This window comes from Coffea arabica, chromosome 1e (genome assembly GCF_036785885.1).
Source record: "Coffea arabica cultivar ET-39 chromosome 1e, Coffea Arabica ET-39 HiFi, whole genome shotgun sequence".
Classification (NCBI taxonomy): domain Eukaryota; kingdom Viridiplantae; phylum Streptophyta; class Magnoliopsida; order Gentianales; family Rubiaceae; genus Coffea; species Coffea arabica.
Genome location: NC_092311.1, coordinates 44,139,268 through 44,152,962, shown reverse-complemented (window position 1 = coordinate 44,152,962; position 13,695 = coordinate 44,139,268). Strand labels below are relative to the sequence as shown.

The following is a 13,695-nucleotide window of genomic DNA, read 5'->3' as shown; positions in this document are numbered from 1 at the left end:
CTGATGCTAGATTTGAGGTTTGAAATCTTGTAAAATTCATCTTTCCTTCTATATTCATTATGCAATCTTTAAATCTTTCTTTGTCATTGCAGTATCTCAAGTTAATTATATGGGGTACTAAATTGTCCTGTTCAAATTCACTTTTGAAATCAAATATTATTCGATTTAGGCTGGAGCATATACCAGCTGCAGGAATGGGAAAACACTTTTACACTTGCTGGACTTATAAAAATGATCTAGCTTTTAACTTCATGTCATCTGCCTAATAATTCATCGTATCAAAGACAAAACAAGAAACTCATTATATTTGACCACAAAAGCCAAACTCAAACGTCATGATTGAGTTTGAACTTAAATAGAGAAACCATGAATATCTACTATTAAACCAAAGGCAATCGAATCTAATAGGCCAGTTTCAGGAAAAAAAAAAAAAGAATCTAATAGGCAATATGCAATTGGAAATTGTCACATCCAAACGTTGTAAATTGTGCAAATGAGTGAGAAATTTATTCTCAAATTTATTTAATCAAAGGAATACATCTCTAGTTAAATAACATTACAAGTTATGCTAGAGAAACAAATAGACCTAACGTTAACTGCTGATGAAGAAGACATTTGTTTTCATCTCCTATCACCTGCCTAAAACTGATGACATAGTCATGCAACCAAACGGTTAAAACTGATGCCTAATAAACTAAACGAAGGAAGTAAAAAAAAAGTACAAAATGACATAACACCAAAACTATCCATGTCACCTTTGAGGAAGCCCGTTGATTAATTGACTAGATTTATCAATGGACTATTTATTAGTCTAAAACCTACTAATTAAAACCGTCTAATCACTAAGGTTAAAATTGGACAAGTGTCATTCAGCAGCCTAAAAAATCAAGAATGGCTGCGAAAATCTTACCAATAGTCTGGCTGATTTTCACAATAAATTTTTGATGGATGAGGTTTAAGCAATTTGACAAGGGTCGTTTTAGATCTTCAAGAAAATGTTCCCACACTGCAAGAACCAAGATCTTCTCAGAAGCGCTTCTTTTCACAATCATTGGAGGTGAGGAAAATGATGCAGACTTCTTCTTCATCTGCGCTAATCTTCCTTGGTTTCTGTCAACAATCCCAGAAAATGTGAATGAACGGCCATAAGGCATCATGTCCCTTAAAGATACATATTTTGGAGCTGATGAAGTCCATGAATTTTTGCATGATTTTGCTGTAGGAAAGCTATGACTGTGACGCATTGAGACTTCCAACATTGAATTGGACTTGTAGATTTGTGGGGATGGAGAGAATAACATATGAAAAATAACGAAAAACAGACCTGGAAGAAGTTTTCGCGAAACGAATGTAATCACCTGATTTGGAAGAAGTTTATTAGGATGGTATTTTCTCTGTTGTTTAAAAATTAAAACTCTTTTGAAATTTAACTAAAAAGTAATTTGAAAGAATTTAAGATGCAGTTTGGATTTTATCATGGTTATCTAGATAATGATCTGGACCTATCTGGAGATAGGAGCAGTAATCTAATCCTTGTTTTTAGTTAATTAATCTCTCTGAATATTCCTGAATATGCAACTTTTTTAGGTGAAGATATAGTTATTGTAAAGGACAGAGTTTAATCCCAGAAGTACCATACTCCAGTTGCAGTTGTTTATTAGAAACAAAAGAATGAAATATGTAGAATCTATATCTATAAGTATTGTAGGGGAGGTTTTAGTGGAGGGGCCCAAATCTCCCATATTTTTTTTCTGAATTTTTTGTTTATTTTAATACATAAACTCAATTTAAAAGTTTTAAATAGTGATTTACAACTAATTCTATGTCAATTCAAATTTAAAATTTAAAACTTTTCCACTTCAAATGAGTGCTTAATAAATCTTTTATAGTTCGTTTTCAAGACTTTAACCCCTTTTTTACTTCCATAATTAAAGAAAATAAATTTGAAAAATTTGATTAGTCCCATATTAAAATTATTCACCCCATTACAACTTTATCACTTTAGCCCATTTTACTTCTTGATTAGTAAAGATTGATTTGTCAAAATTGAGGAATAATGTGATTATTCCCATTTTTTAATGAATTACATAGTAACATTTTTAGCACTTTCTTTCCAGGTATATACATATAGATTTGTTAACACATTCAAATGATATATCCAATTATAACCATTATTTAACCATTTAAACTATAGTAACTAAATCAATTTTTTTAGTCTTAAACTTATCCTATTAAACAATTATTCTAACCAATGAAATAAACATTCTGACAAACAACGTTATCTAGATAATTTTTGACATGTGCAAAACTTATTTAGATAATTTTTCATATAACATGTATATCAAAAAGTGCACATAAAACAAAATTTTTATATGAATTTTAAATTAATAAAAGGAGCATTTAGATGATTTTTTTGGAGATTTTATCAAAAATTCTAAAACAAATATTTGTTTAAACAATTATCTTGGGTTGTTTAAGCAATCATCTTGGGTGATCATCACAAAAAATAGTAGTATTTCACCAAAATTATACCCATTATTTTTTCTTGATGACTATAATTCTAACTTTTTATTTGAAAAACCACACTTCAAAAGTGAGGCAACGAATTCTAAATAATAAAAAGAATAGAAAAATATGAGTATAGGGTTGGGAATGGTAAAAGTGAGATGACAAATACTAAATAGTAAAAGGAGTATAAAGATAAGAGTATAGGGTTGGAGAGGGTAAAGTCAAGGGATCTTTAGTTGTGAGTTGAGATGAAACTATCAAAATGAGTGATTTATGTGCATTAAATGGATATAGTTTTACATGAATTTAGGTATTTTACCCATTTACGATCCACTACAAATTTTATTTTTTTTCTCTCATATTCTTTGAGTAACAAAATAAGATATCATTGTAATCAATAAAAATAAGAGCACATTATATTAATAAATATGTTTTTAACTAAAAAAATTACACAGAAGAACCAATAGTGGTGAGTTTCAAATTTCACACTCTACAAGAATCTCAAAATAATTTGGGTGAGAAGGCAAGAAATCAATTAACACTCAATGAGTTAATTAAAACTTTGATGAAAGGGAGGGAGGAAGTAGGATGATATTTAACAAAAATTAAAGAATAGGAAAAGAACGTTAAATATGCTTTTGCAAAAAGTAGAATATAATTATTGTATTAGTAGTAATTTAAATTTACTTACTAATGAATTTGAATCTAAGTCTAAGTTAATTGGTTCTAAATAGGTAAACCCAATCTATCCATTTAATAGCTATTAATTAATGGATTTAAATGAGTTATCCATTTGAAACTAATAAAATTGCATACCCATACTCATTTGTTGAAGAACGAGTTGAAAAATTGGTCACTATTTATAACTGTAAATGGGTGGAAAGAGTAGTAAAATAGGAGGTAAATAGGTTGTGAAATTTGATAAGAGATGGCACAATTTGATAAAAACAGAGTAAAGTGAAAAGAAGGTAGAATTCGTGGGAGGGAGAAGAGTTGGAGGGATGTAGAAAATTTGGCTTAAAAAGGTGAAGAAAAGGATAATGAAAAGTAAGAGAATGCTGAGAGAAAATGGCACAAAAAGAGAGAGCGTGGAAGGGAGGGATAATAACGTTGTATTTGGTGTGCTTATAATAGTTCTTTAGATATTTTTTGTAATATTTGTTCATATTTTTTAATATACTTTAAGGTTTTAGATAAGGTATATAAATACAATAGAAATAAGATACTAAAATATTTTATTTACTATTATTATTATATTAGATGTAAATCCGTGCATGACACGGGTTACAATACTAGTACCTAGAGTATTGGGTATGCATGTTTGGTATCTGATGGTCTACCATTACAAGATTCCTACTGAAAAAATTTATTTCCAAGTGGTAGTTCACAATAGAGCCCACACACACAAACGTATAGTAAAAAAAGACATGTATAGTAGCTGTTTGTACCCAGCATTATGTGGGCAAAATCTTACATATCTTGCAAATTTGAACACCACATTAAAGACATGAGATTAAGATTAAAATCTTTATGCTGTAAACACCTATCACCCCATCCGATTCATTAATAATTCCTGCTTTCATCAAAAAGAAAATTGAAAATTTAAGGAGGGGATTTTTTCAGTTAACTTTATAAACCATTTTATGTTGGGTTCATATATAGGCAATCATTAGTCATTGACTTTACTCCAATGTCGAAATATAACCGCAGAATCTTTGAACAAAAGATTAGAACAGTTTACACCAAAAAAAAGGGTCTCTTAAATCATATTATGATGAACAATGAAAAAATAAGTGCTCTCTACGTTTCAATAAGAGTGTTTTGGTACATAATAAGAAAATTAATTTTTTGCCAAAAACTACTATTATTACTATTTTACAACTGATTTATTTGCTCATGAATAATTATGAATTTTATATATATATACATATAGACTTATATATATATATATACATACGGATTCATACATACATATATACATACACACACATGTGTGTAGACACACACACACATATGCAAGAAAAAGAAAAAAGAAAAAAGGCCATAGAAGGAGCTAATCATTGTCCTCTAAGCAAATACACAAGCACAAGGAATAAGAAATCTTTCAGAGGGTAAAATAATAAATATCAAATTAGACATTTTTTCTTTTTGTTTGTCTGATTATTAGTTGCTCAAAAAGAGGTAACCTGTCACATTTTTCCACCAACAAATTTGCTAGTAAGATTTCTCTAATCTCCACCCCTCAATCCTCATACAAATATGTTAGTCCATTAATCTGGCGTCCAACTATCAAGATTTTGTTCAGACACATGGCCACAGCTCTGCAGGTCCCTTCTTACTTCTGCTTCCACAGGAAGAAGAATGATAGGAAATTGAACTCACTCATCAGCAATTCTTCCATCTCCCCTTCCAGTTCCAAGTCTAATTACAGTACAAGTTTTAGACTCAGAGCTGTAAAGGAGAAAACAGAGGAAATCAAGTCTTCTGCACCATCCTCAGCTGAAGATGTTACCAAGAAGTATGGCCTTGAAGTTGGGCTCTGGAAGGTATCCACCTTCCTTTTCCCTTCCAAATTCTGCTTATCCATTGTTCTTTTGTCAGTTTCATCATGTTCTGGGATTGTGGAATATATTTGCTCCTTTTTTTATTTTTCCAAAGACAGGAAAGGAATATTCCTGGGTTTTAGTCATCTGACTTTATCTTCATAATTGCTGAACTAGAATTTGGTTAAGAATATTAACATCTGTTCAATATGACAGCATAGTCTTGGTGCAGGAGCTAGCTGACTTGTGACTTTTTCCCAATTAATCATTTATCTATCCAATTTATCTGGTTGTAAGAATATGACAACTATTCTTTGCAATTTTGATAAGTTAATTAATGCCCAAACTAACTAAATGCTATTTTTTTTTAATCTTCGATGCATAATGACTAAGTGGTTAGCTTAATTAGCCATTTTTTTTGGCCATTCTGAAAGTTATTTTAGCAGTAAATAAAAAGTAAGATTTATGGGTCGATATGCGATTAGTATTACCGACTAATGGTTGTTTGGCATAGTACATTAGAAGTTTTTAAGGTATTGAATGGAACTCCGAAACTAAGGGTCCAAATTGCCAACCTAATCTGTCCCTGTAATTCAAGAATTAGCTATATATAGTGCTTATGAGCCTTGGGTTAATGCCAGCAAATTGGTTGGATCAATGATGCCAAAATTTGGTCTGCCTCTGCCAATTTGTAGATATTCAGCTCAAAAGAGAAAGGAGATGAAGGAAATGAGGAAAAGAAATCAAAAGGGGACCAAGCAAAGGAACTCTTGGCAAAGTATGGAGGAGCATACTTGGCCACCTCTATTACCCTCTCTTTAATCTCCTTTGCCCTTTGTTATGCTCTCATTAGCGCTGGTGTTGATGTTCCAGCTTTGCTGCAGAAGGTAGTGTGCCTCTGGCAATCAACTTCCAAAAATTACAGGATTTAACTTTATTTTGTGAATAATTGTTACAATTTGAGTTCATGGTCTTGCTGCCTTGCAGGTAGGAATTTCCACCAACGAGGCTGGGGAAAAAGTTGGGACTTTTGCTTTGGCCTATGCTGCTCATAAGGCTGCATCTCCCATCAGATTTCCTCCTACTGTTGCCCTTACTCCAATCGTTGCAAGCTGGATTGGCAAGAAAGTTGATAAAGAAAACTGACCTGGCTGATTAGTGATGCTGGGCAATTTTTTGTTACCAACATATGTAGTATTTCTTTGGCAGCAATATAACTATTTGACAGAGTTTTTGACCGCTTTTAAATACGCAAGAATTCTTGTAAAGGTGATCATCTAGATCAGACTGAAGGCCTTAAAACAAAATGTTAACAATCCCCACATAATACTGCAGTAGTCTGAACAAACAGAACTTCAGATAAAATTGGCCTCAAATATTTCAGCAATTCTCAGAAGCATGTCATTTGGAAACAGGGCTTAAGCAGTCAACTAGCATTTACCATTATAATATGACTGACAAACTATCCACTTATGAAGGTCATCAACTAGCAGGAAGTAGTAGTGAAGGAAACAATTTACAGTGGCCAATGTTTGATGATAACATAACTTTATCTATTTATTGATATTACAGGGTATAGATACATAATGTACAAAAAAACCACCAGCCTCCACTTCTGTTTACCAGCTCTTTCATAGATTGACTTCCTGGAGATTCCGGCAGTACGTGGATCCTGAAAGTGATCTAATGCAACTCCAAGGTCTTTCAAGGGTTTTAAATGGAGAAATTACTGGACCTGAACTTTATATCAAAAGCTTCAGGCACTTCCTTCCAGTTTTCTGCAATCAGCATGCCCAGGATTGGCAAGTAGGATTGATCAATCTTATTTAACTGCCTGAAACATTTGTTGCAGAAGGCACTTCTGTTGTATGTGGTGGTGGAGTTTGTGCACGTGGCGTACTAACACTAGGCATGGCATAATTCTCTTGAATTGCGCTCAAATCGCCCCAATCAACTCCAGCTATTCACAAGAGTCAAGGAATCTTATTCACAAAATTCATACATTATTGTAATCCACGAAGAGATTTTAAACACAGCAGAGAAAAACAGACAAACAATAGGAAAGGATACATTCAGTTCTCCACATGTCTGTGATGCTAACATCAGCATCTGACAAAAGCCAGTAATCTGCATCACTCTGCAAGGAGGAAAAGAGTTGCATTAGCTGAAAATGAGGTAGAAACCGCTCTCCCGAATTAAGATTTTCAATGTACGTGGAAGGAAAATAGCGTCTCCCTCTCTGATTTTTCTTTCAAAAGACAGTGGTTTTTAGTCTGGGAAAACTATGAGATCAGCATGCCATCTAAAATTCTCAATACTGGAAAAATTAGGAGGTCCGCTACACTTCCTAGAAGAGATCTTCAATTAGATGTCCTCAACTGAATGGATGAGGTGGCTTCCAAGACATGATCAATTTTAACTGGATCATGTTCCCAACACTCATCTAAGATGCTAAGAAATAAGAAATCATATATGGTACTGAATAAGGACTTACATCAACATCAGGAACAATTTTCATGATCCCACTCACAAAATCTTGCGATGTGCCTATATCTGAGCACATCCTATTATCTTCCTGCTCTTCGATTTGAATGTTGTCTCCTCCACTCTCCTTGGTCACTGATGTCGTAGCTAAATTCTCATTCACCCCCGATGTTGAAGGAATGTCTGGAGGTGCCTCGACTGCATTAATCTCCTCAAATTTTTCCTCGAATTGACTTAAAACACAATCATCCAGAAAGGAAAACAAAAATTAGAATCAGAAACAAATGAGCAGCAGATTGCATCCAATGCACTATCAAGGACTGAGAAAACAACACTAAAATTTAATGAAAATATCAGAATAGATAGCATCAGATTCAATGTCATCCTAACATAATATATCTAATGTCTAGTCCCGCATAGAGTCCATATGAACCAGGAAGGCAAAATATCATTTTATCATTTAGAACAAAATACCTGACAAGGTAAACATCAATTGGTCCCATTGTACTCCTGAGAACTATTCTGTATCTCCTCTGGGGATAGTCAACAGCCTGGAGAAGAAAGGAATGTTGCCTCACTATATTGCATATAGAACTAGTTTCGGAACGATAGACTTTGATTACATAAACCAAAAGCAAGAAGCATCAACAATTACCTCATCAGGATCTGGAACTTCCAAGGTAGTGCCATGAGGAGCTTTAATTGCTATTAACGTTTCATTCTAACAATATTGAATACAAAAACACAAGTCAGCTCGGAGTTAGAATTGAAAGACAGGAAATGTTACCAGTTATAGAGCACTAATATCCACCTGGAAGCAAGGTAAACTCTTAATGTCTTCTTCAGTAACGAATAGCCATCTGATGAGAGCAAGGTGAAGATGAGAACCAACAGATGAGCAAATAAACTTCAACAAATACATGCTAAATGATACTCAGAAAACAAGATTCGTTATTAAAGGCAGAAGAATGAAATTACTTTTGGTTATTCTCAGCTTCACTCAGGTCTCTCAACCTTTCCTGCATTTCTCTGTAAGACAATATTTCAGTAGCGTTAGCATCGTCATGATAGACCTAAGCAAACATGTAAAATTTGTACAATGTGGGCTTTAGAACAGAACCTTATTTGGTCATCTAATCTGTGCTCTTCCATTGTTAAATTTTCTATATCCGCCTGCAAAGCGAGAGAACACAATGAAAAAATATTCCAGAACAACCCAACAAAAAAAGCTGAAGGAAAGGCACATGTTTATCTCTTTGGACTAGCTTCATTAGTGCATGACGACAATCTCAAAGGATGACTCATTTACTGATAATATGAATTTCATGCCAAGTTATAACATGGTTTCTTCTAGGTTCAGCTGCGACATATTTTTGCACTTCCATATTAGCTTAGGTACAGGAATCCTTTCTTCATGTTCCAAAGAACTACACATACTCAATTTCCTCAAACAAATGACATGCTTAATCTGGTTTTGCTTTCTACAAGGAATAACTCATAAAATCAGCAATACCATCACGTGTTACATGAAAACTCTCGGACAAAAGAAAGAATTGAAAAATCTTCAATAACAGAAGAGCGAGCAATATTTTTATTAGCAAGGTGAACTACGTTACCTAAATTTCTGATCGTGCAAGCATTTTCACATTGTTCTTCATTGATGGTTTCAATATGGAGTCAAAGGGAATTTAAACCAAACAAGATGGTCAAGTAATCCATTCATTTTCAGACTTTTAGAATTACATCTCTACTGTAATGTTAATAATGCAATGTGAAGAAATGACAAAGGTAGTATTGAGTACTCATTGTACTCATTACTAAGGCAACACATGCATTTGGGGATCACTTCGATAGCATCTCAAGAGATTGAAATGCACAGAAAAGTTAAGGACCAGAAATGCCAGGTAGAACAGTGATCTCTACAAGCCTGCAAGCTAGCAACACTCATTGGGGATCACATGCATTTAGGGATCACTTCGATAGCATCTCAAGAGATTGAAATGCACAGAAAAGTTAAGGACCAGAAATGCCAAGGAGAACAGTGGTCTCGACGAACCTGCAAGCTAGCAACACTCTCATCAACCTCCCCAGGTCTTGATACATCTAGACCCCTGACCAAAGAACAAGTGTTAGGAACTTTTCAAATTTTTAGTAAATCCAGGAAAGAAGTACATTTACACAAGACAATCTTCATCACAGCAAATATTTGAGCATACTTCCACTGAATCCTGTTCTTGAGTTTCTTTTCAATGAGTCCAATGCCTTCTAGGACATTTGTTATGTCATATATACGCCTTTTCTGCACCTGTTATGGCAGTATCTCTTCAGCTAAAATAACATCAATAAAATTTGGACCATTGTTCAGATCTGTAAAATAGTTACCTCTAATGTGTCAGCAGCTTTATTTAGATCAAGGATGCCATCTTCAGCATGTTTAATCAGATTAATGAACTTCTTTGTCAACAAACCTGAGCAATTTGAAGCACATTCATCATTCAATCTAACTGTAGCATACTTAACGTACAGAAATAATCCTATAGAATTATCAACATAGGAAATAGGCCACAGAAAACCAAGTGACAATAAAGTATGGCCAGAATTTGTTTCCCCCCAAAATCAAGGCCCCAACAATATTTACCAAGGGAGCTATCATAGCGACATGGACCAACTGGCGTGAGATGATTGCCCGAAGGAGAACCTGCAAATGATTCCAATGTTTAGCCTTTTTCACTGATATGCACGCATAAGCCTGATTCTCTTCTGGTTTTCAATTTGTTATTGCAACCGACAACTACTTTTAGGAGACATCAAAATGAGAAGCACGTAAGACTTCCAACAAAAAAGTCTCACCAACATTTGTCGCAGGAGTTTGAGAACCAGATCTACTCGCCTTTGTCATCCTTGGAGCTTTTTGTGCTTTTCCAACTTTTCCCGATACAGGTGTTTTTGCCGAAACATTGGCAGCATCGGTATAACCAAGACCATGGTTCTGATCATTAGACTCAACTTCAACATCTACCACATCATTCTTCCTTTTTAAAGGCTGCAAGAAAATTTCATATCCGTGAATCATCATCAGAAGGATTTAAAATTCAAGAAAAATGATAAAAAGAGCTTTGTTATCAGCATAACAGCATTGGGATTAAAAAATTTATGTTAGAAAATTAATAGCATAAAGTGAAGAAAGATACATCACTGAAAAACTTTAGAACTTCTTCAGAATTATTTAAATTTACAGGATAAAATGGAGAAAAATGAATCACTTAACAATTTTAAAACTTCTTTAGAATTATAGATAAGACTTAGTTATCGTTGAAGTTCTAAAGCACGATCTATTGGTAATTACATATGTCAAGTTGCATATGTTCTTAAAACTAGTTCAAGTTATGCCTTTTAGCTTCTCTTCTCTCAAATAAAATCACCAGAACAGTGTCATGTTCTTGATCTTGGAAGAACCACTGAAAGGTTTGAGAAAAGCACATTGCATGACTTTTTGTAGATCCACTGGATTATGTTTTGAAAAATATCATTCCTTAGTTTCCTTGTGCATCCATTAGGACCATTACTTGAACTTAAGAGCACAGGAAGAAATGCAGTGAGCAAGCAATCCAACATTGCAAGGAAACGTCAATATCAAGCAAAAGTCAATCAGATCAGTATCAATCACTGTGATGTACTTCTCTTTCTTTTTTCATGAGCTTCATTCCTGCTCTTCTCTATTAACCTTCCTTCTATCTACCAAGCCAGCTATGTTTACCCCTGCATTGCATTTTTCTCCTCTGATTTTCCATTATCTTGTTTATTTTTCTTTGACATTCTCATGTTTCTCTATTTCCCATATATAACTATGGCCACTCAGTAGTTCTTTTTCTTTCTTGCAGAAATAATTACTTATTTCACCAATCTATCAAATCATATCTCTGAATTTCTTTAGTCTGCATCTGACCTACAAAATCACTTAAGACATGTCTTCATGTATCACATACTACTTCCTTCAAGAAAAAAAAGGTTAACATACATGTATCATGTTTTGGTGCCTTCACCCCAACTTCTCAATGACACAACATTAAATATTCTCCAATCTTTTAGTCCCTGCAACACCAGCGACATTTTCCTTATGAAGTGCACCATTAATCATAAATTAACTGCTGATTTCTATTTTTCTTTCATACTTCCTATTACAAGATTGCCAAGTATAGAATCTACAACCATATATTCCAAGAGTCCATGTACAGCAGAAGCAACTGTTACTTTTCATACAGTGCTCTAGCCTACTAGTCTTTGAACTCATAAAGCTCTATCAGCTGCAAAGGTGCATAGGCTTTCTTTCTAGATGATTTAAGCAATTAGCACAAGTTGGATATCAAGCTTCTCTCCCCCGAACCTTTGACATGTAGCAGTTGTCACAGCTGTGCTAGATGACAAAAGACATACGAAACTATCTCAGCACAGTGATAGTGGTTATCTGCATGTAGCAGCAATTCAAACAGGCAAGATTTTCCATTTCTTGTCAAGATCTCACATAAGATCAACCTTCATACGCAGCTTCACAACTTGGAAATGACAGCCCTCTGATCCTTTCACGCAATCCCCAGTGATTGATTCTATTCTCCAGAATAGATAAAATCAATGCTATATAACTCCATCGAACTCAAAATGCTCCATAAAAATTCCATCAACTCAACTTCAGAGTCACCAAAAGGTCGAATTTTGACCAAATCGAGTAAAGAACAATTATGAGTTTAAAAAGAAGAACAAGAAGAATTAGCTGAGCAAACACCAAAACAAGAAACTACACTTAACCTACTTCCTTATAACACCTAAAGATCATAAAATTGAACCTCTCAAATCCTACAACACACGAATCATCCAACAGTCATGTCGCACCTAGCACAAAACTTCGCATAGATCTCAATATCAACAAAGATAAAGTTTTTACTCCAATCATATCCAAAACCAAACACCACTAAAGAACGACAAATTACTTTTGAAAAAATCCAAAGGGTCATCAGCTATAAGAGAAAACACTTACCGGAGGTGCAGGGGGCGAAGACTTGACAATAACAGCTTCCGGCTCAAGGGGCAGCCGATGAGGGTCGGTGGAGAAGTGATGGTAGTCACCAAAAGGCGGCTTCATCGAGGTGAATGGCAGCTGCTTCTTCAACGCCTGCTGCTGCTGCTGCTGCTGTTGCTGCTGCATGATCTGCTATTTTTTCTTGAACTAAAAAGATCAAATTTTTACGGATTTTTGGTGGGAAAATCAAGAAACAGTGGGAAATTTGAGGGGAATTGGAGCTTGGAAAGGGGAAGAAGGATAAAGGGATGATGGAATTCTGGAGATGGGCTGCCGGAGAGGTGAAAAGGGGTGGCGATGAGGGCGGAGGAGATCTGAAGATGGTGGTGGAGGAAGGGAATAAAAAAGCGGGAAGAGAGAGAGAGAGAGAAGATGGGGATTGAGTTGGAAGATAAGAGGGGAGAAAACGAGGGAAATTAGAGAGAGGGGATTGTGAAGGGGGTTCGGAGAAAGGAGGGAAGTTGGTTCGGAAATAGATGTGGAGGGAAGAAACTAGTTTTATTACTCTATATTAATTTAATTTAATTAAATATTTTCACTATTCATCTAAATTAATCATAATAACCAAAATTGACTCCTATTATGAATATTAGTCCATCATGATTGTAATTATTCAGGAGGTTATTGAAATGAATAAATTACTAATACTTTTTTTTAAAAAAAAATTATTAGTACTTCCTAGGAAGTTGTGAGACTATTGATTGACTAGAAAATAGTCTATGGTGCCATTATTTTTGTAGCCTGCAAATTTGATGTATATAATTAATAAATTGGTTGATCTCAGAGGATGGAGAAAAACAAAAATCACTTGGTCCATCTGAGGATTAGATAGGGGTGGGAAAAGTATCCAGGCCAAAATCCTCTAGCTATTCATAAGATTATGATTGGAGCTTCCATTATTTGTCCTCTTCCCTTTTACTACATTGACATGAATGTAGAAATTTTGAAATTAAAATTTGTTAACATGCCAGGATTTCCACAACACTCATAAATTATGCTAATAACTAGCTTATGTATAAAAATAAATAAATAAGTGAAGTCTTGTGGTATCATATGTGGACTTTGGGGAGTAATCTAGCTAAAGTA

General features: G+C 34.4%; 2 protein-coding genes across 2 annotated transcripts; one reads left to right on the top strand and one right to left on the bottom strand.

Annotated features, from left to right (window-relative positions):
• The first annotated feature begins 4,706 nt into the window (after nt 1–4,706).
• On the top strand, nt 4,707–6,299 carry LOC113705446 (uncharacterized). Its single transcript, XM_027227301.2, has 3 exons — nt 4,707–5,054; nt 5,747–5,938; nt 6,039–6,299. Exons 1-3 carry the CDS (start codon nt 4,818–4,820, stop codon nt 6,195–6,197), a joined length of 588 nt encoding a protein of 195 aa, XP_027083102.1. The 5' UTR covers nt 4,707–4,817; the 3' UTR covers nt 6,198–6,299.
• A 170-nt stretch (nt 6,300–6,469) lies between these two features.
• Nucleotides 6,470–13,075, bottom strand: LOC113705436 (transcription factor E2FB). Its single transcript, XM_027227292.2, has 14 exons — nt 12,568–13,075; nt 10,386–10,578; nt 10,174–10,233; nt 9,918–10,003; nt 9,752–9,840; nt 9,592–9,646; nt 8,656–8,708; nt 8,514–8,564; nt 8,347–8,395; nt 8,191–8,256; nt 8,010–8,086; nt 7,546–7,768; nt 7,122–7,188; nt 6,470–7,011 (listed from the first exon to the last, which is right to left on the bottom strand). The coding sequence occupies exons 1-14, from the start codon at nt 12,733–12,735 to the stop codon at nt 6,878–6,880; spliced, it is 1,371 nt and encodes a 456-aa protein (XP_027083093.1). The 5' UTR covers nt 12,736–13,075; the 3' UTR covers nt 6,470–6,877.
• Nucleotides 13,076–13,695: the final 620 nt, after the last annotated feature.